General features: G+C 56.8%; 1 protein-coding gene across 8 annotated transcripts in view; it reads left to right on the forward strand.

Moving 5' to 3' along the window:
- The first annotated feature begins 7697 nt into the window (after nucleotides 1-7697).
- The window catches only part of NTRK3 (neurotrophic receptor tyrosine kinase 3), a 367286-nt gene continuing 355255 nt past the window's right edge, over nucleotides 7698-19728 (forward strand). For 3 of the 8 annotated variants that reach the window (XM_044761581.2, XM_044761574.2, XM_044761575.2), the window contains exon 1: nucleotides 7851-8691. In XM_044761581.2, the coding sequence (XP_044617516.1) occupies nucleotides 8444-8691 (248 nt within the window). In that variant the 5' untranslated portion in view covers nucleotides 7851-8443. Of the gene's footprint in view, nucleotides 8692-19728 lie in introns of all 8 variants that reach the window. The other 5 variants (XM_070495631.1, XM_070495638.1, XM_070495644.1 and 2 more) reach the window with 5 other exon arrangements.

Raw genomic sequence — 19728 nt, forward strand, 5'->3', positions numbered from 1 at the left:
TCCCTGTCCCACCCCCATTCCGGAACTCCCTGGGCTGGGCTTTTGTTCCCTCGGTTCCCAGGCAGTGCAGCTGGTGCTGTGGGCTGGGGAGGGGGCGGAGGACGTGGCAGAAAGCCTGTGGGAGGGAGCTGTCTCTTAGTTCTGAAGGCGAGCAAGCAGGGCTCCTCATGCCCCCTCCCCCCAACAGAACGCTTCCCCCAGTTCCCACACTGGGGTCTCAGCAAAGAAGACGGATTCTTTTCTTTTGTGGTTTTCCACTTGCTCTTGATACCTACTTAAATGGCATGTGTGCACTGTTCCTAGTAATTGTCAGCACCAGAGGAAATTGAAGCCGATGTGGTGATTTCTTGCTTCGAGTCCCAGATACGCTGGCAGTCTCTCCTTCTCCAAGCCTGAGGACTCTGGGGCATCACCTCTCCAGGCCTCTGGGCTGCTGGAGATGTGTGCTGTTTAAAGAACTCGAAGCCAGGTTGGTTTCTAGCAAGCAGGGAGGGAAGAATTTGTGAGCGCCGTAATATGGGGCTGAACCATCTGGTAAAGGGTGGGCCCCTAAGGAAGAATAGAGAGCGAGAAAGAAGGGAAGGGATAGCTACTATATGCCAAACCCTGGGCGAGGCGCCTTATGCACATTTGCTGATTGCATTTCCAAAACTACGTCACAAGGGAAATATCTGTGAGGAGGTCCCAGAGCACGTTTCGGGTGAGGAGGGTGAGGCAAGGTGAACAGATACACCCAGGGCTCCAGCTGGTAGGTGCTGGTGCTGCTGTCTGAACTCTATCTGCCTGGGACTACCGCCCACGCCTTAGCTGCCCCTCTGAAGAGAGAATGTAACGCATGGTGTGGACGGGGGCTGTTGCCTTGGTGTCTCCCTCATTCTGAGATCCCCTGGTGGTCAATAATTGCAGGTGGGTCAGGTGTGACATGCGGATGGAGTGTACAAAGGTCCTGGCGTCCACTGCCTGGCTAGCCGGAACCAGTGGCTGTCATTTGTGCAGTGCTCAATGTCCACGAGGTGTTTCTATGTATAGCATCTTATTTGATCCTCGGAATCATTGGTCCCCGTGTCGCAGAAGAGGAAGGGGAGGATCAGAGAAGTTAAGTAGCATGCGCAAGGTGACACAGCCCAATAGTTTTTTGATACTAAATGAGCGAATTAGTGCAGAGGTGGATCTGAAAGCCAACGCTGAACGAATCTGAGCCAGGGCAGAGGAAGGTGTGACGCAGACTGCTTGGTGAGAAGCAGGTGGAGAGAAGGGCACTGTGGGAGGTGGTGAAGGCACAGCAGGAGCCGGGAGCTAACAGGAGTGGGCTGGCTTGGCTAAGAAGGATGGCAGGATGTGGTGGGGCCCCAGGACATGGGAGAAGGCTCAGGCTTTCTGCAGTAACAGGGCTGCTGGGCCTGGCTCAGGCCCCGGCTCCGTGTGGGGAGCCTGGGGAGGGCCTAGGTAGTCCAGCTTTGCCCTAGAAGCTGCTGTTCCCAGACATCTCCTGACTTTGGAGCTAAGATCAGGAGCCGCTCATCTTTCTGCTCCAGGAAGTCCCTTGATATTTGCCCTGCCAGAGACATGTCTGCAGGGGCAAGTGTAACCTTGGGGTACAGAGGAAGTGGTCAGTTCCAAGCACCCCACTTCTGTCCCAAACTTCTCTTGGGGACATATATGGGATGTCAGGCAGCAAAAGAGTTCATTAAATCACCCCCAAAATGTGCGGTGTCCACTCGCAGGCTGGCCCTGCCGTAGGCCCTGGGGAGGATGCAGTGAACATCCTGGTGTTTTTGGTGCTCAAGTTCTGGGGGAGACAGGTTGCGCCCTTATTTACCACGTGTCGGGGGGGTTTGTTGAATAAACATGTAGAGAGTATCCATTCTGTTCTCCGGCTGTTTAAGGGATTGGCAAACCAGTAAATAAAACAAGGAAGGTCCTTGTCCTCAAGGAACTTACATTTTAAGAGCTGGTAATGGGACAGACATCCCCTTGGGAATCAGGCGGGCTCCCAGATGTCTCTGCCCCACCCTGTCAATTCCAGCGCCTTCTTCTGCCAAATGAAGGCCCTTGTCCCTGGCTGCCCTCTGGTCAGTAAAGAGGTAAATGGCTGGGTACTGTGCACAGCGGGTGTGATATGCATTACTGTGGGGGAGCTCATCTGGGAGGGTGGCTGTGTCTATGCAGCAGGGTGAGGGTGTGGGTGCACCTAGGGGTTGTGGGGGTGCAAGCCCTCTAGGCCCCTCACTTCCTGTGAGTGATGCTGCCTGAAGCCTCTTCCGATTGCCTTCTGGGTGCTCTCCCCAGAAGCCCGCTGATTCCCAATACTTTGATTTTCTTCCTTGAATCCAGCTGGCTGCCCTGGACCTTGTTCTCTGCATGGCGCGCAGGGGCCCCGCCCTGGGAACCCCCACGCGCCCCTGCCCACAGGACCAGGAACGGGGCAGCTGCAGCGTTCAATGCCCAGCCCAGCCCAGCCAGCAGTGACTCAGCAGGGGCTACCCTACTCCAGGCCACCAAAGCCAGCGCCCCCACCCTCCCCACCCTGCCCAGAAGGGACACCCAGCTGGCAAGGGGGCCAAGGAGGGTGGCAGGGCTGCTTCTCAGTGCCCTGCGCCTTGTTCCCCAGGAGCCCGGCTCTCGGACCCTCCCTGGCCGCTTGCGACTCTGGGGTCTGGGAGAGGAGCCCAGAGCATCTGCGGGCGGGGGCTGCAACCGACAGCCCGTGCAGCTCAGCCGGACCCGGGAACTGGCCAGGGGGCGCTGCTCCGTGAGAGTGCGGCCGAGCTTTATGGTGGCTGCGTGTTCCCTGTTAGTGGATGCCGGCGCTGGGGCTCCCCGGCCGAACCTTGCAGGTGGGATTGTGACGTTAACACTCACAGAATGCTTGCTGGGTGTCAGGCACTGTTCAAAGTGCTTTACTGCATTGTCTCACAACCACCTTGTGATGTAAATACCGTTGAATTCCTATTTTGCAGATGGGGAAATTGAGGCACAGAGAGTTCCGTGCCTTGCCCACGTTCAAATGCTATTGGGTGGTGAATTTAGTTCAATGGGTCTGTTACATGACACCGTATTTAGTCCCATTAGAGCTGCCTACTCTCTTGTCCCCAAGGTCAGAGCACCTGTAGGCTGCAGGATTTGGAGCCACACTTTAAAGGGGCTGTTAACAAACCTGAATGCACTGCCAGTGACAGTGGGGAAGGATCAGAAAGCTGTGCTTTTGAAGCATTGGGAAGGAACTGAGGATATTTTGCTCAGAGAAGAGGTGGGAGGTGGGCAGCCTCGTGACTGGCTTATAGAAAAGAGACTGGATTTTTCCCTGGGGTTCAGGTGGCCGTACTAGGACCAAGAGGCGGAGCTTCAGGAGGCTGGCTGCGTTATTTCACACCAAAGGCGCTTCAAGGAATAAAGCTGGTTGAGGATGGAGTGGGAGGCCTGGGGTGGTACACACTTACCTGAAGGTGTTCAGCAGGAGCAGACTGGGCACTTGGGGATGCTACTGAGATTTCTGTGTCAAGTGGGGTTGTAGGTCTTTGGCCTTGGGAATCCTGTCCAGCCCCCAGACTCCATGAACCATCATTCAGGGTAAGCAGAATAAGTGGAGGACCACCTGGACGGCATCACTGGGGAGGACCCCAACCCCCCCACCCCCAACACTCCCATGGGGTAGGACAGGAGAATGTAGGACCCCTCAGGGAATCTTTAATGGACAGGAGTGAGAGTCAAGGGGCGCTGAGCCCGGGAGGTGGGTCTAACTCCTGGCAGGTGTGTGCCCTGGGGCTTGAGTGGGGGTCCTGAGCTGGAGCCTCCTGTGGTTGGACACCTTGGTGCTTGGCTGTCCCTCTTCATGGGTGGGCTTTCACTTTCCACGTAGTCTCAAAACTCCCTCCTTGACTCCTGGCCTTCTAGCTACCATCACAGGTTCCCAGCCTCCAACCATGTTTTTGCCCCTTGCATCTTGAGCACGGACCACTGAGGAAACAGACCTCTTTCTCTGACCCAAGTCCACGCCTGCCAGCTCCAGACAGCTCTTTGGAGCAGCAAGTTCTTCAGGGCGCAGTCTTCTCTGTCTCCTCCTGTGCTCCCCCCAGTCACCACCCAGTACCACAGTTCCTTTCTCAGGCCAGAGTTAAGGCAATGGGTCCCATTTCTGTTCAAACTAGAAAGTCCTGCAGCACAGTGTCTGGATTTAGGCTCACACCATAGGAATGGGGCATGGTGGGGGGAATCCAAAATGCCTGGGGTCTGGTCTGCATCCCAGTAATGGGGCCACCGCCTAGGCAGGTGGGTTCATTGGAAAAGGGTATGCAGCTGGGCTAGATAGGCAGACGGGAGCAGCAGGCCAGCAGGGGTCTGAGTGGTGGGAGGACTGGGAGGGGATTGTGCCCAGGTCAGCATCTTGTTCCTATGTCTCTTGAGTCTCCACTCCCCTCCTCCTTTTCTAGGTGACAAGAAATGTTAGCTCTGGGGATACCTTATAAACAAACAGTCAAGGAGAAATCTCAGGGGCTGACATACCTGGAATACACCCTTTGGGATGCGACACGTGTTCAGTTTCTCTAGGTGTAGGGAAGTTTGGCCCACTGTACTCTGGGAGGCAGCCCCTACCCTGGCCTGTCTGGTGGGAGATCCAAGTCTTGGGAATGTCCCCATCTTCTCCACACCCCTGGTTCCAGAAGGCATCTGCTCAGCTGTAAAGTGTTTGAAAGCTTTACTTTGTTCAAAAAACTTTGCCTATTCCTGCCTCTTATCCATCAGCGGGGAGTGCACTGGAAGTTTTCTCATTTTGAAGACTGCAGCTGGCAGCAAGGGATGGGTGGGATTATCCTCTGATTGGTGGGATGCTGAGCTGGGTCAGGATCTCTCGGGGACCCAGGGATGGCTGCAGCCTGGGAATTGTGATGATGTGACAGGCATTGTTCCTTGCCCAGAACATTCTTACCAAGGAGAAAAGTTACCCCAAATTCTCTGGACCCCTACTGACCAAGAGGAGGGTATCTACGCCGGACACTTCCTCCTGCTTCTCATCCAAATCCGGCCTCTCTGAGAGGCTCAGAATTGGTGTTGCACGAGTGTATTTCCATGGGCAGCGTCAGCACCTTCTCGTGCTTTTCGTGAAACTTCACAGGTCTGTTTTTGACAAGGCCCTTGCATCTGAAATACCCAGTTTATTTCACCCTGAGTAGTATTCTGAGAATCCACACCATTGATCTATCTTCTTTTCTCAACAGTCTCTTCAGCCCAGGTCCATGTAGAATCAGAGAATATTCAAGCTGGAAGGGACTTTGGGCACCATCTCACTACTTCTCAAACTGTAATGTGCTTATGAATCACCTGGGGAGCTTGTTAAAATGGATATTCTGGTTTAATAGGTCTTGGGTAGCGCCTCAGATGCTGGGTTTCTAACAAGCTTCTAAGATGTGGATGCTGCTGGTCCGAAGGCCACGCTTTGGGCATTGAGGTCTGATCTAGTTATTTCACAGACATGAAAGCTGAGGCCCGGCGGCTTAAGTGATTTGCCTATGGTCAGAAATAGGCCTCTGCTCTCCCCACTCCCAGGCCATCATCTGATTTAAAAAGGACCTTCCTCCTTGTCAGCTGCCACTTCCTGCTCAGGCCCAGAGCTCTGGCGTAAACAGGGCATCTCATCTTAATCCCATTTTACCGTCCCGAGGAAAGACTGCTTGTCCCATCAGGGCCCCTTCCTTCACAGCCCACATTTCTACCATCTCCAAAGAGGTTATTAAAGTTTTTTATTTGTTCTGACTTAAGGACGACTCTCCGTCCCCCGTTCTGTGCTGGAAATGTTAAAGATCATTTCTCTCTCTCTCAAAAAAAAAAAAAAAGTGTACTGGGCATTCTTGAGGCAAACATTTTAGTTCCCGGCTGGAGAACTGATGCTACGCTAAATCCACTTGGCATTCCCTCTTACTGGAATCTGCCCTGAGAAAGGTTCCCTGTGTGTCTCTGCCACCACCTACCACCTGCTGGGAGAGGTCAAGCTAGAGCTTTGACTGTGCCTCAGTTTCCCTCACTTTCAAACAAATATTCTAGAGCCAATGCCAGAATGGCACTTGAAGTGGCAGGGAGAGTCCCAGAGGACTAAGGGTGTCAGGGATTGGCCCAGGGCCAGTAGGAACTGGTTTGAGTCTAAGGAGGTCTCCACTCTCTGTCCCCTCCTGCTGGTGGGAGGGCAAAGTGCCAGTCTGGGGACAAGGCCATACTGGCACGGGGGTAAAACTCTCACTGAGGCCAAGGGAAGGAGGCATGGAAGGGGGAGTCGGGAATACTGCCTTTTATAGACATGTTCTTTTCTTTCTCTCTTTTTCTTCCAAGTTTACTAACAGCGACACTGCCACTCGCAGGCGCCGGGCCTGTCTGTGGTTGCGCCAGGGGCGGGCGGGTGGTACCCGCATCCCCTTCCCCCATCTTGCCTGCAAGTTGCATGACCTGCATCGGAATCCACAGGGGGCGGGGGCGAAGCCTTTCAGATGCTGGCTGCGGTTGAATTCAGCGTGCTCGCTTCCTCGCCGGCCCTCATCCCAGCTCGGGAAGGAAAGCAGCGCTTTCTTCTGCGTGTGAATGCTGTAGTGTCTGCCTGCTCGCGCTTCCCTAACCCTTTCTTAGCCTTTCCCACAGCGAGGGCTCCGGTTTTCTCAGCAAACACCTCACGCTTGGCATTTTGACGTTTTATTAAAAAAAAAAAAAGAAATCCCGACCGAGGCAAAAAGCGGGGACCCTCCCCCTCCCCTTCTCCCGATGGGATCTGAGCTCGTGTCAAAGGCTGCACCTGCTTTGCGCCCCTACCAGGAAGGGGTGCCGGTGTGGGAGGGGAGGAGGGAGGTTCTGCGCCCCCGAATCCGGAGAAAGCAGCCCGCCCGCCCCCTCACCCGACAGCCAGCGCAGCGCCCCGGAGAAAGGCCGGTCTCTGACGGTGCTGGCCTGGTGCTTGCCAAAAAGTGCCCCTTGCATCTCAATTTCCCCGGCCGTTCCTCGCGCACGCACAGCTCGCCCGGGGCCACCTCCGCTCTCCGGCGCAGCCCCGTGGCGCTTGTTCCTTCCTTCCCCGCTCCCCGCCTGCCCAGGGCCGAACGCAAAACCCGCCGCCAAGAAGGCGCAGGGGCGCGGGGGCACCCACCCGGCCGCGCCCCGCAGTCCCCTCCCAGCCGAGCCCGGCTCCCGGACTCTCGAGCACGGAAACGAGTGTCACGTAGACGGAGGACCGCGCGTCCGCGGCCCCGGCCCCCGGCTCTCGGTGCCTCTCTGGGGTTCCTCTGCGCTCCCGGATCCCCTGTCGCCGTCAGCGAGCCTGTGTCCCCCACCCAGGCTCGGGAGCGCTCCCCGGTCACCTCCGCGGCGTTCATTTCACTTCCTCTCGTGGTCCAAACTGCAGCAAAACCGGGCAGCGCGAGGGCCAAAAAGTGGAAGGGAGAGCGCCTCTCCGCGTCGCGCAGCCGGCTCGCCAACTCCCCCTCCCCAGCCCGGACCCCCGCAATCCCAACTGCAACTTTTTCCCTTCCGTCTCGGTTTCCCCGGGCTGCGGAGAGCGGACGCCGGGCCGCGAGGCGTGGAGCGGGGCGGGCGGGCGGCCGCGCGGCTGCGGGTGGCGGTGCGGGCGAGAGCCGCGAGCCGGCGAGTGGGTGGGTGGGTGGGGAGGGAGGAGGGGAGAGGCCGGGCGGGGAGAGAGAGGGGTGTGGGGAGGAGGAGGGGGTGAGGGAGGGAGGGGGGAGATTCCGCTCTCCTGCCGCTCCCAGCCGGGGCGGGGGGCAGGGGGAGGAGGCTGCGAGGAGGGAGGGGAGGGAGGGGAGAGAGGGAGGGAGCCGAGGAAGACGCTCCGATAACCCGTGCGTTTCGTAAGGCTCGGAGCACTCGGACATTTCTGCAGGCGCGCGGCGAGCCATTCGCCGCGGCTGCTGCAGCTCCGACTGCATCTTCCTCCTCCTCCTCCTTCCCCCTGGCTCCGGGTGTGCGTCTGTGTGAGAGTGTGTGTGTGTGTGTGTGTGTTTTGCAGGTGTGTCCGTTTTAATTCTGCCCAGTAGGTGGGACTTAGTGACTTTGGCACCATATTTTCCTTCTCCTTTTTTCCCCCCCTTTTTTGCCTCCCCACCGTCTGTTGCAACCCTGCAAAGTCTCGGAGTCGGAGAGCGCGGCTCTCTTCCCAAGCCCCCGGACTCGGCGAGCCGGCGGGCGCCGAGCCGGCCACCATGCCAGGCAGACCGCGCCACTAGGCGCTCCCCGCGGCTCCCACCCGGCGGCGGCGGCGGCGGCGGCGGCCGCGATGGCTTCAGACGCTGAAGGATTTTGCATCTGATCGCACGGCGTTTCAAAGGCAGAGGCCCCCCTCCCCCTTCCCCCCTCCCTCGCCGTCTTTGTTTCCTTCCCCCCCAGCTCTCCCCACTCCCCCCACCCCACCCCCCTCTCCTCTCCTCCTCCTCTTTTTTAGAAGCAGTGATCGGAGATGGATGTCTCTCTTTGCCCAGCCAAGTGTAGTTTCTGGCGGATTTTCTTGCTGGGAAGCGTCTGGCTGGACTATGTGGGCTCCGTGCTGGCTTGCCCTGCAAATTGTGTCTGCAGCAAGACTGAGATCAATTGCCGGCGGCCGGACGATGGCAACCTCTTCCCCCTCCTGGAAGGGCAGGATTCGGGGAACAGCAATGGGAACGCCAGCATCAACATCACGGACATCTCAAGGAATATCACTTCCATGTAAGTCGGGCGGCCGCTCCCCAGCCCGCCTTCCCCTCGCTCCGCGTCTCCCTCGCGCCCGCCCGCGGCCGGGAGGGAGCCGGCCCTCGCCCGCCCCGGCTCGCCGCTGCCCGCCGCCCGCCGCCCGCCGGGCGCGCGTCAGGCTCGCGCTGGCTCGGGAGATGCTCTCGGGCTGCGTATTCCAGGTGACTCCGGCCCTGGCGAGGCGCGATCCAGTGATGCGTGTGTGTGTGTGTGTGTGTGTGTGTGTGTGTGTATGCCTCTCCCCGGAGAGGACCCCAGCCCGCCGAGGGCGCGCGCGGGGCCCAGCTCCCGCCCCCGCCCCCACCCGCCGTGGCTCCTTTCGAGGGCGAGAATCGGGTTCTTTGCCCCCTACTAAATAGCAACAGTTTGGCCACGCTCAAGTGGCATAAAGTAGACAAGATCTGATTCCCCGGCAGCGGCGGCGGCAGCGGCGGTAGCGCTGAGCCGGGAGGAAAGGTGACAGATAGGGACTTCTCGCCATCCACCCGAGATGCTTTAACTATTTCCTTTTGGAAACGGCAAAAACACACTGTCAAGTAAACAAGTTGGGAGCTCGCCGCTCACGGGGAGACTCTGGACATGTCGAGGCCGTCATGGACGCCTACCTCTTCCCCTTTCCTCTCGCACGCCCTCTCCAACCCCATTTTGGGCATTTCCGAGACGCCCCCCTCTCACCCCCCCTTCCCACCCTCGTCGGCGCCTACGGATCCCGTCCCTGTTTGAGCTTTGATAACTGCTCCGGTAATTTCTGAGTCAGGATGGTGAGCAGAGGAGAGAGTGGTTGCGTCTTTTGGGGATGGGGGTTCTGACAGGAACGTGAAGATGCGTTTTCTTGGGAAATTAAACTCCGACGGGCGTTTGCTTGGCTCTGCCCCGTCGGAGTGAGACGTGTGGTGGCCTGCTCTTTTTTTTATTGCTGTTATTTTTTCTTGGGCAGCGATGGGGGGGCAGAAGCCTGGGCGGGGACACAGAAGAGCTCAGGGTCCAGGGAGCATGCCCATCTCTTTTCTTCCACTGCCCTCGGCCAAGTGACCCCCGCCCCCATGCTGCCATCCAGAGAAGGGTGTGGAGGCAATGGGATTCTTCAGGGGATAGCTCTCGCCTGTCTGCCCCTAAGGTCCCCACCCCTTGGGGACCCTCAGACTGGGTGGGATGCTGAGAAGGGCTTGCCTGCAGTCCTGGCTGGGGTCTGAGGAAGGCATTTGGCTGGACTCAGGAGGGGCTGGTCTGCCTCTGGCTCTGCTCTCACAGGCGTCGGCCCTCCTGTGTCTCAAGCCCCAGCGCCATGGGGCTGCAAAGCCAGAGGAATTGCAGTCCTGCTCTCTCGAAAGCTCACCAGCCCTCTGGGCTTAATGGAGACTCCACTCATGTTCCTGTAGCCAACAGTTTGAAGGAAGTGTACAGCCCAGGAGCTGTCCCCGACTCCTGGCCCAGGAGACGGGCTTGACCCATATCTTGGCTCTGCCATTCACCCCTTCAACACCTTCAAGCCACTGGCTGGAGATGCCAAGATAAACAGCCAAGGGTGGGGGCGGGAAGGCAGGAGGAACAGGATGGACCCAACTTTGCCCCTCCCGCCCTGCAGGCCACAGCATTCCAGTATCCCCAAGGATGCAGGGAGGAGGGTCCTGAGTGAGACAGTCAGAGAAACTCCAACTTGCAAGTGCACTGTCTGTGCTGTGTGTGGGGGGGGTGAGGGGGTGGGGGAGCTTAGCAGTGGTCCAGGGGCTCATGAGCTGGACCTCAGGATTTCCAGGGGATTGGGGGGGCCAAGGGTTGAAGAGAAGGTGCACTGGTGCCCAGTGTGGGGCTCTGAGAGCTGGCGAGCTTCATCCAGCTCGTTCTCTTCTCCAGGGAGGTGTGTATCTGTAGGAAGCCAGCGGGAGGCAGGGACGGCCACAACCACGGTGGCTCTGTATAGCCACGCAGAGCTGTAGCTCCTCTGAAAATGATGCCTGGGGAGCAGTTTGATAGGGCAGAGCTGGGTTGGCCTTTCCAGGCAGAAGGTCCAAGATAGGGCTGCTGGAAAGGTTGGTGATGGGAGGGGATGGGGCTGCCTCTTGTCCCCTTTGCCTTTGGAGGGCCCCAGAAGGGCATGTGGGGGGACAGTGAGCAGGACTGGATTGGGAGCCCCTCTGTGTGTGTCTCCATCCTCGTCTCAGGATTCACACTCTTTGGCAGGAAGTAAAGACTCCTTTCCTGAAATCCACCCCAATGTCTATGGGCCGGGAAACTGAGTTCCCACGGGAGCTTGCCAGTGGCAGGTGGGGGAGGGTCAGAGGTCATGGGTGGGATGACCCTTCCTCACCCCATCTTCTCCCCAGTGCCCTGTTATATCTATGGCTGGTATTGACTGAACTCGGGGAAGGGCCCAGCCTTCTAGCCTGGAGGCAGAGGGCCATGGAGAAAGGGTGGGGAATCATGCTGACTTGGAAAGCCGATGTCACCATCCCTGTTTCAACCCTGGAGAATGGAGGCTCAGGGTGGCAAAGTAACTTTCCCTGGGGCACACAGCGCCAGCAGCGAGCCAGTGTAACACTACAGCCTGGGCCCCCCACTCTGTGGCGCTGTCTGTAGAAACAGGCTGGAGGGAGGGGCTCGAGGGCAAGGAGGAGCCCTTGAGGCAGAGGAGGGGACCTGACTTTGCAGTCACCTGGGAAGGGGGCTCTGGTGGAAGCCCAGGCTTTGCTGGAGAGGAGTGTGTTCTTCAGATTTCTGATGCTACCAGAGATGTGAAGTCAAGGGGTCCCCCAGCCTTTCATGAGCCTGAAGCTTTTCATGCTGGTCTATGCCCAGGGGTGCAGCATGGGCAGATGGGGGGATGAGGAAGAGGCTGGGGCAGAAGCTGGACTTCCATCACGCCCAGCTAAGGGACCTGGGGTCAGCCCCCACAGATTCACCTTCTGGTTTTTGGGGCTGTGGAGTCCTGAGGGCCCTCCCTGAGGTGCTGAACTGATTGTACCCGGGTTTTAAGAGGGACGAGAGAGTCCCTGTGGTCCTCCTTCTAGGAGTGGTGTGCAGCATGGCTCCTGTGTACCCATCGGAGGCTGGCTGTGGGGGAGGTGGCTGCCCCATTAGGATCAGGAGGAAATCAGCTGTAAGGCATCAGGGTCGAAGTGTGGGTCTCACCTCCACCTTCTCAAAGGGCCCTCCCTTTTGGCCTCTTTCTGTTCAGGAGGCCAGTCCTTTTGCCACTGGAGCTCTTGATACACAGTAACCTTACCTAGAAGGGTCCATGCGGCCGCACCCAGCCAGGCTCTGACGTCACAAAGGCAGGAGGGTGGTGGCCATCTGGGCTGTCTCTCTGGGCCAGGCCTGCCTGGGTCTGGGTTTGAATGGTGCATCCTTTGGCTGTTAGAAAGAGGAACAAGGGGGAGAAGATGGCATCACTGGGCCTGGTGTTCTTGGGGTTGGGCACCTGGGCTTGCAAAGACCATGGCTCTTGGCTGGGTCTATGAGCCACCAGCTGAGTCTCTATATGTGCCACCGTAGGGTCCCTGGTGTTTCCAGCTCTCTGGGCCTTTTATTTCCTCTGTCTTCCTTGTAGGCCCTCCCCTGGCTTGGTGAAGGATCATTCCAGGCTTTGGCTGTTGAAATGGCTCCTTGGTGCTCAGCCTTTCTAAGGATCAAGGGGAGAGCCAGCCTTGACAATTACCAGTGAGAGTGGGGATGCAGGCAGGGGTGTGAGTCAGGCCCCAGGGGCATCGTGGGCTCAGTCAGGAGCCCCAGATTGGGGCTGGGCCTGAGGGAGGTAGGCTGAGATGTGAAGGGCCTTTGAAGCGAGATTTGGAAAGGAGAGTGGTTATAGCCCTGGGGACATAGGTACTTCCAGAATGAAAACTGGGGACCCTGGGCTCCAGAAGCCCTGGAATTTTGCCTCGAGGCCAGGCTCTTGGTGGGTGGGCTTCAGGCCCTCCCTGGAGCCAGAGTCCTCAGCACCCCGTAAGCCCAGATCAGTCTCCTGACGCCCACCCTGGGGCCCAGGGAGTCAGCTCCGTAGCTCCAGGGGACTTGAGCACATGGCAGCTTTGGGTAATACCAGCCCAGCCTGGCCCTGGCTTTGAGAGTGCTGGTGAACCGGGCCCTGGAGGGCTGAGCCTGGAGCCTGGGCGGCGGCTTGGGGTCTTGCAAAGGGCTCCTTTCCTCCTGCCTGGATGAAGTGGAGTGTGCTGCTGGGGAGAAGGGACAGAGGGGCCTAACGCCTGTCCCCCTGGGATGGTCTCCATCCTGGCCCTGCCTGTTGCCTCTTTCTTCTCTCTGAGTGGAGGGGCCCCTACCCCAGCTGGCTCTTGGGAGGGAGTGTGGGTAGCCGGTGGCCCTCCCTCATGATGGCCTTTGCCAGTATCGTGGCATCTCCACTGCCACCTGGGGTCCCCATGTCAAGTGCTCCATTCAGTGGCTGATTCTGAGATCACAGACACCATCTCCAGCCTCCCTTCAGGGCCTCCAGTGGACCGATGGCAGGGTAGGATAGGAGAAAGGGATGGGATGCATGAGTCCCATGCCTGGCTCTGCCCTTAACCTGCCGTGAGCCGTGGTAGAGGACTGTAGCCTTTCTCAGCCCGTAAATTCAATTATGAATCGAGGCCGTGGGGCAGTGTCCCTTCCAGCTTGGACATATGCCATTCCAGGGCCCAAGGAACATCTCCAAGGCTCTGCATGGCCACTTCTAAGGGCACCCCCTTGGGGATTGGTGCTGACCCTTGTGACCCTGCCACCAGCGGGAGGGCAGAGGGTGCTCCCTCACTGGCCATTGGCCACTGGCCATTTTTCCCTTCCTTCCTTCCCACCTCTACAGAACTGGGGGCCGTCCAGAAAGTGCCACACCCTGAGTCAACTGCTCAGACCAAATGCCGCACTCAGCAAGAATGTGCTGGGTCCTGCGGCCTCTCATCAGAGGTCCACGCCCAGCTTCGTGGCTCCCCATCCCCACCTGCGCACCAGGCTGGGTGGAGGCGGCCCTCCGCAGAACATCACCTCATTGCGGGAGCAGGGGCCTCCGCCCGTGTGAGAAGAAGATGTTAGAACCTCTGTTTTAAATTATTCTTGTCTGGAAAAGGGAATCTTTAATATTTAATGTATGGATTGAAGAGATATAAGCATCGAATTTAAATAAATATGAGTGTTTTGGGGTTACAAGATAAATTTTTTATTGCTGGTGCATACACAATCAACAAGCTTGGTGCCCACTGTCCTTGTGATGGGAAGGGCCTGGGCTTGGGAGGGAGAAGAGTTGAGGGGAGCAGAGGTGGTCCTGGAGCCCCTGGCTTCCCCTCTTGGCTCTGGTCCTTGGAGGGGCTGGTAATCGGGAAGGGGAGCTGGGGAGACAGGAGGAGGGATCCGCTGGGTGGTGCTGGCGATCTCAGCTCCCCATCAGGATTTCTAAGGCCCCAGAATCCTGGGGGCCAGGCCAGTTCTCAAAAGCCAGTCTCTTAGGATCCCTCAGGTTGCTCCCTTTCATCACCATGTAGCAAATTCTTCATCTCCACAAATATCCCAGCGCAGGTTTCTGTCATGGTTTCCGTTTCGCAGTTGAGTTTATTTCTGCCGCAGCTACTCGAAGGACATAAGCAGGGATTATCAGTCCCGTTCTGCTGATTGAAAAAACAAAGTAAAGAACAGAACTTGAGCCCCGGTGGTTGAGGTGTGTATGTCATGAAAAGAAAGATCTAGAAGAGTCTCGTGGCTTCTCCTCTGGTGTGCCTCTCACGGCCTCTCTGGTTCTGTCGACTCTGTTCTCTCTCTGGCTGTGGTCTTTCAGCTGTACACCCTGTGGCTTGTTGGGAAGGGAGAAGCAGACCATTTTCACCCATAAAGTTCTTTTTCTCGCAAGGGGCAGCATTTTGGGAATGGCCCATCTGTGAGGGTCTTGTGGAGGGCGATGGAATGTTCCGGCAATCAAATCTAAGGGTGGCCTGAATGGAGGCTGGACTCGATTCCCCAGATCTACTGGTGACCAACTGAGCCATCAGCTCAGCTGTCTGTCATCCCCTGAGCCTTGCTGGTCTCCACTTTGGGAAGCACAGAGACTCCTGGGGGCCGGGCATCAGGGCAGCTCCTCTTTGATGGATGGGATCCTCAAGGGCGAGGACTCCTATGCAGCCAAGACAGAAGCTCAGGGCCCAGGGGACCCTTAGAAGCCCCACGAGGATCCTCACATTTCTGCCTACCCCTGAGTGTGGCACTCCCAGAATTCAGAGCTGGAAGGGACCGCTGTGGTCACCACCTCCCTCAGGTTACCCATGAGGGTCCCATGAGAGGCCCAGAGAGGGGCAGGGGCTTTTCTGGGGTCCACGGGTTGCTGGAAGATTCTCTTCCCAGGTGCTGGTGCAGGCACTGCCTTCTCCTCTGCCCTGGCGCCCGTTTTGGGCGCTCTGTCAAACCCAGAGCCTTGCCCATGACTGTGGCTCCCTCTGGGGCGATGTTTCCAAATTCAGGGTCCCTAGAGGCAGCAACTCTGTGAGGCTGGCAGCCCCAGCGCTCCTTGCAGCCTGCAGCCCACGCCAATTAAAAATCCACTCGGGGAGGCGAGGGCTCTGCTGAGCTCTATTTACATACGGGGGGAGCAATCTGTGTGCTTGGGGGCCCCGCCTTCCTCTCCAGCCTCACCTCTGGCCACCCACCCCCATCCTCCCATCTGGCTTATCCCGTCAGAAGTGTCCCTGGCCTGGGTGGTGGGAATTTCAGGATTCCTTCCCCAGCAGCGCCGCCTGGCCTGGCCTCTCCGGTGCCCTGCTCTGGGCCTCACTTCCCTTTTCTCTAAGACGGGGATGATAGTAACCGCCTCAGAAGGTCTGAGGTTCAGCGCCCCGTGTCGTGCCCGACAAAGAGAAAGCTGTCGATACGATGTAGCTAATAACAGCTCACATTTATGGAGCACTTACTGTGTTCCAGACACTGTTCCAAGCGCTTCATAGGTAATACCTCTTAATAGCTTCACACCGACTTTAAGGGAGAAGTACGACTATTCGTCCCATTTTGCAGATGGGGAGCCTGAGTCCAGAGATGGAATTTGACTTGCTCGATTTCACATGGCCAGTAAATGGCAGAGCAGGCCAACATTCAGTGTTACACTATATTGCTTATACCCTTTTGCTGTACTCTTATGCATACTAGTGTATGTTGGTATACACACACGTACAGTCACGAATAGATGACCATTATGATAAATTAATGATAAACATGAAGGGTGGACATGCAGGTCTAGGAGGATGCTTTGTTTTGTAAAATTACAGTTCCTTAGGTGAAAATTGCCCTGCCTGGGGTTGGAGAGGAAGGCAAGTGAGATCATGACGGGTATGGTGTCGGCCAAGTGGCGCCGGCCAGCACAGGCACAGACAGGCCTCCACTGGCGGGGGAGTCTTTGGGGCTCTCCTCCTGACCTGTTCCCGACAGCAGCCTCCCCCGAGGCCGTGTCTTAGCCAAGCCTTCTTCCCTGGCCTCCTTGATCACCTCGTGGTGTCCTGGCCTCTGAGGTCAGGTCAGCTCCCACAGGAGACAAGGCACCAGCTGAGGCTGGCAGGGGTTCAGGAAGCTGGTGGCTGGTTCCCAGCCAGCTCCACTCTGGGCTGAGGCCTGGTCAGCAGGGCCGTGTCCCTGATTGCCCACGGCCAGAGAGAGTCTGAATGGGAGAGTGTGGGGCTGGGTGGCCTCTCCAAGTAGAGCTTTGGCGTTCCGAGGTTGCCTTGGATGCAAAGCAGAAGAGGGATGGCTGAAGGGCTGGGTGGCTAAAACCGGAAGCTGATGTTGCGAGCATCTTTCCTGAAGGGTGGATTCTAATTCTTCCGGCCCTTCTCTTGCGTCCTCCTCAAATGAGCAGCCTTTACTCCCCTCTACCTTTCCTCTTGCTGCATCTCTCTATCCCTGTGGCTCGTGGAAGCTCCATCTGTCCCTCCATAGGGATGAGCTGTGAGCATGGGGGATGGCTCTAGCTGTCCCCACGGAGAGAGCTGGAGTACCCAGAAAATGGCCAAGGTGGCGAGGCAACCACTTGTGGGAACACCCCATTTTCCCTACTTCTTGACTGGATGAGCTTGCCACATCATAGCACTTCTCTGGCCTCGGTTTCCCCTTCTGAGAGTTGGGGTCACCTCTGGGCCACTGAGGCTGTCTGACTCACAGGGTCACTGTCAGACTGGCGCGGTGACATACTCAAGGAGCTCTCTAAACAGTCAGGCACCATGTTGATTATTTTTGTTTCTAGACGTCTTGGAGCGTTTGTGAGTTAGGAAGAAGATCAAGACTTTGAACCATAAATCATCCCATCTAGAAAGGGGCTCAGAAATAATTGGAGCCAAACCCAGTTTCATAGAGGAGGAACCTGAGGCTAAAGAGAGGTGAATGGACTTGACTCCATCACTCAGTGAATTCCTGGCACAGGGCAGACCAGAACACCCGGCCCTGGTACCCTGCTGGTGTGGGTCTCCTTTGCCAGTCCTCTGCCAGCGTCTGCTCTGGGCTGAGGGATGCGGGTTCTTCCAGAAGCAGAGAAAGGAGCCCTTAGTCTCCTGCAAAGAGAAAGAATGAGGGAGCCACCTTAGATTCCCAGCCCTAATCCGGGCTGCCTCCCACGGCAAACCGGACTGTGTGTTCGCATCTGGGGGTGTCTTTGCACACGCACAAGTGCATCTTTTCTATGTTCCGTGCACATCACGTCTGAGGTCTCTGTAAACAAGCCCTAAAGCCTTTGGCTGCCTGCCTGCCAAGATAGTCCGCATCGAGACCCCCGGTGGCCGCCAGAGGGCAGTGCTGCGCGAGAGACAGTTGGAGGCTGATGGCTGGCTGCGCCGCCGGGCGGGCGGAGCTGGGGATGTGGCACCAGCCTGGTGAGACGGACACTGGCTTTCAGAGCCTTTCCTGAGCCAGGGCTGAGCAGGGAGCTCAGCTCTCCTCTAGGCGGAACCTCTGTCAGCAGAGCTAGCCCTTCCTCCATCATGTCTGCAGCCCAGCCATGTGAGTCTCCTGGACCTGAGCTTCCCAGGAGGTGGCTGGGAGAGTGCCCTGGGTGGACGGAAGTTGGCCTGGAGTGCTCTCCTCCCCTCCTCATCCGTCTCGGTGGCAAGAGGGATCAGCACATTTGCACGAGGATAATAGAGATGAATGAACGGGACACAGTTCCCGGAAGCTCAGTCTTGATGGGGACACAGAGAAGTTGACAGACGGTTACACTGTGGGGTGAGTGTCATGGAAGAAGTGAGCTCTGTGAGCGCCGTCGGGCTATTTGATGTTCTGGCACAAGTATGGAGGCATCTCTCCCATCTCCCTGCCCCCCTTGCCACGTCTGGGAATCACTGAGACATCAAGCATCTGCTCAGTGAGCACCAGGTCCTGATGTGACCACACATGAGAACTTGATGCTGTCTCTTGCTCTCTCTAGACCCTGTCTCTGCTCTCAGAGATGCCCATCTAAAGTGAGGGTTAGGAAAGTGCCTTGCAAACCGGGGTTGTGTGCCCTGCCTGGACCAGCTGGTTTTGACTGTTTCCTTCCTGTAAGTTCTTTTGGCTCTTCTCGGTCTGTTCCAGACAGTCTCACGTTTGAGCAGGAGCTGTCTTGTTTCATGCACTATTCTGTCCATGAATGAGCCTTGATCCACCCATGTGGGTATCAGCTTTGGAGACAAGATCTTCTGCTGTCATGGTGGGTTCTGAGCTCATGAGACTGGGACCTATGACTCTATCTGGAGGGCCATCCCACGGCTGCTGGGCCCAGGGCTGCAGGTGGGGCCCTTTCTGTTGTGACCAGTCTTTCCCCACCTACTTATTTCTGATGCTTTTTCAAGTCTGGTTCCCTGAAAAGCAGGGATGAAGTTAACATTTATGGTCCTCCTACTAGACTGGAGATCATTTGCGTATATGACCTTGTTTATGGATGGAGCCTACTAAATGAAACTTAAGATCACAACTCTGCCTCTCACCAGCTGTGTGACCCTGGGCTGGATTTTTTTTTTTTTTTTTTTGTGAGGAAGATTGTCCCTGAGCTAGCATCTGTGCCCGTCTTCCTCTATTTTGTATGTGGGTTGTCGCCACAGCATGGCCTGATGAGTGGTGTAGGTCCGTGCCCAGGATCCAAACCTGCGAACCCTGGGCTGCCAAAGCAGAGTGTGCCAGATTTAACCACTATGTCATGGGGCCAGCCCCCACTGGCTACTTTTTTTGATCCTCAGTTTCCTCATCTGAAAAACAGAGATGATAATAGTACAGGATTATTATAAGGTTTTGATGAGAACGTGTGTAAGTGTGGGTAAAACTCTGAATGCTCTCTCCCTCTTCCCATTACTACACTCTAGAACTTCATTTCCACGAGCATGGATGCTTTTTATGGCCCTCATCTGTTCTTCCTGCTTCCAATCGCACCCTCTTCCTGCTCATCCTACACACCCTGACAGATTAATCTTCTAATCCAGGGTCTTCCGTTAGAACAATTCCTGTGCCCAAGATTTTCAACGGTTCTTTTGTCTGAGAGGCAGCTCAGTTAGTAGGAAGAACAGTGGCTTCTTTGGCTAGACGGCCTTCCGTTTCAATCCTGGCTCTGCCCCTATGTGTGCTTAGGCAAGTTACTTAACTTCTCTGAGCCTCAGTTTCTACGTTTGAAAAATTGGCTAACTGTGTCCATCTTCGTAGAGCTGTTGTGAGGATTAAATGAGATTATGGTAAGTGCCTGGAATATGACGGGTGCACAGAGGCCAAACTGGCAAGTGGTACAATGGGAGTCTCTCAGAGGTGATGGGCAGTGACACTGCTGGGTTCTTGAAGAGTGGGATTAGAGGAAGTTGTATGAGAAGAGCTAGCACTTGGACCAAAGCGGAGGGAGGTAACAGAAGGACCACGATGGTGTGTGTTTGGAAAAGGTGACCACGTGGCTGAGGCATACGTCTGCCAAAAAACCAGAGAGCTTGCCATGGTTCCTGCTGACAGACTCAGCTGGATACCAAGCAGTAGAGGGTCCCAGGCTGGGCCTTCCTGCTGCCTGCCTCCCCATCCCAGCCCCAGGAGTTTGGTTGCCAGGAGTCTTCA

Source organism: Equus asinus, chromosome 2 (genome assembly GCF_041296235.1).
Source record: "Equus asinus isolate D_3611 breed Donkey chromosome 2, EquAss-T2T_v2, whole genome shotgun sequence".
Classification (NCBI taxonomy): domain Eukaryota; kingdom Metazoa; phylum Chordata; class Mammalia; order Perissodactyla; family Equidae; genus Equus; species Equus asinus.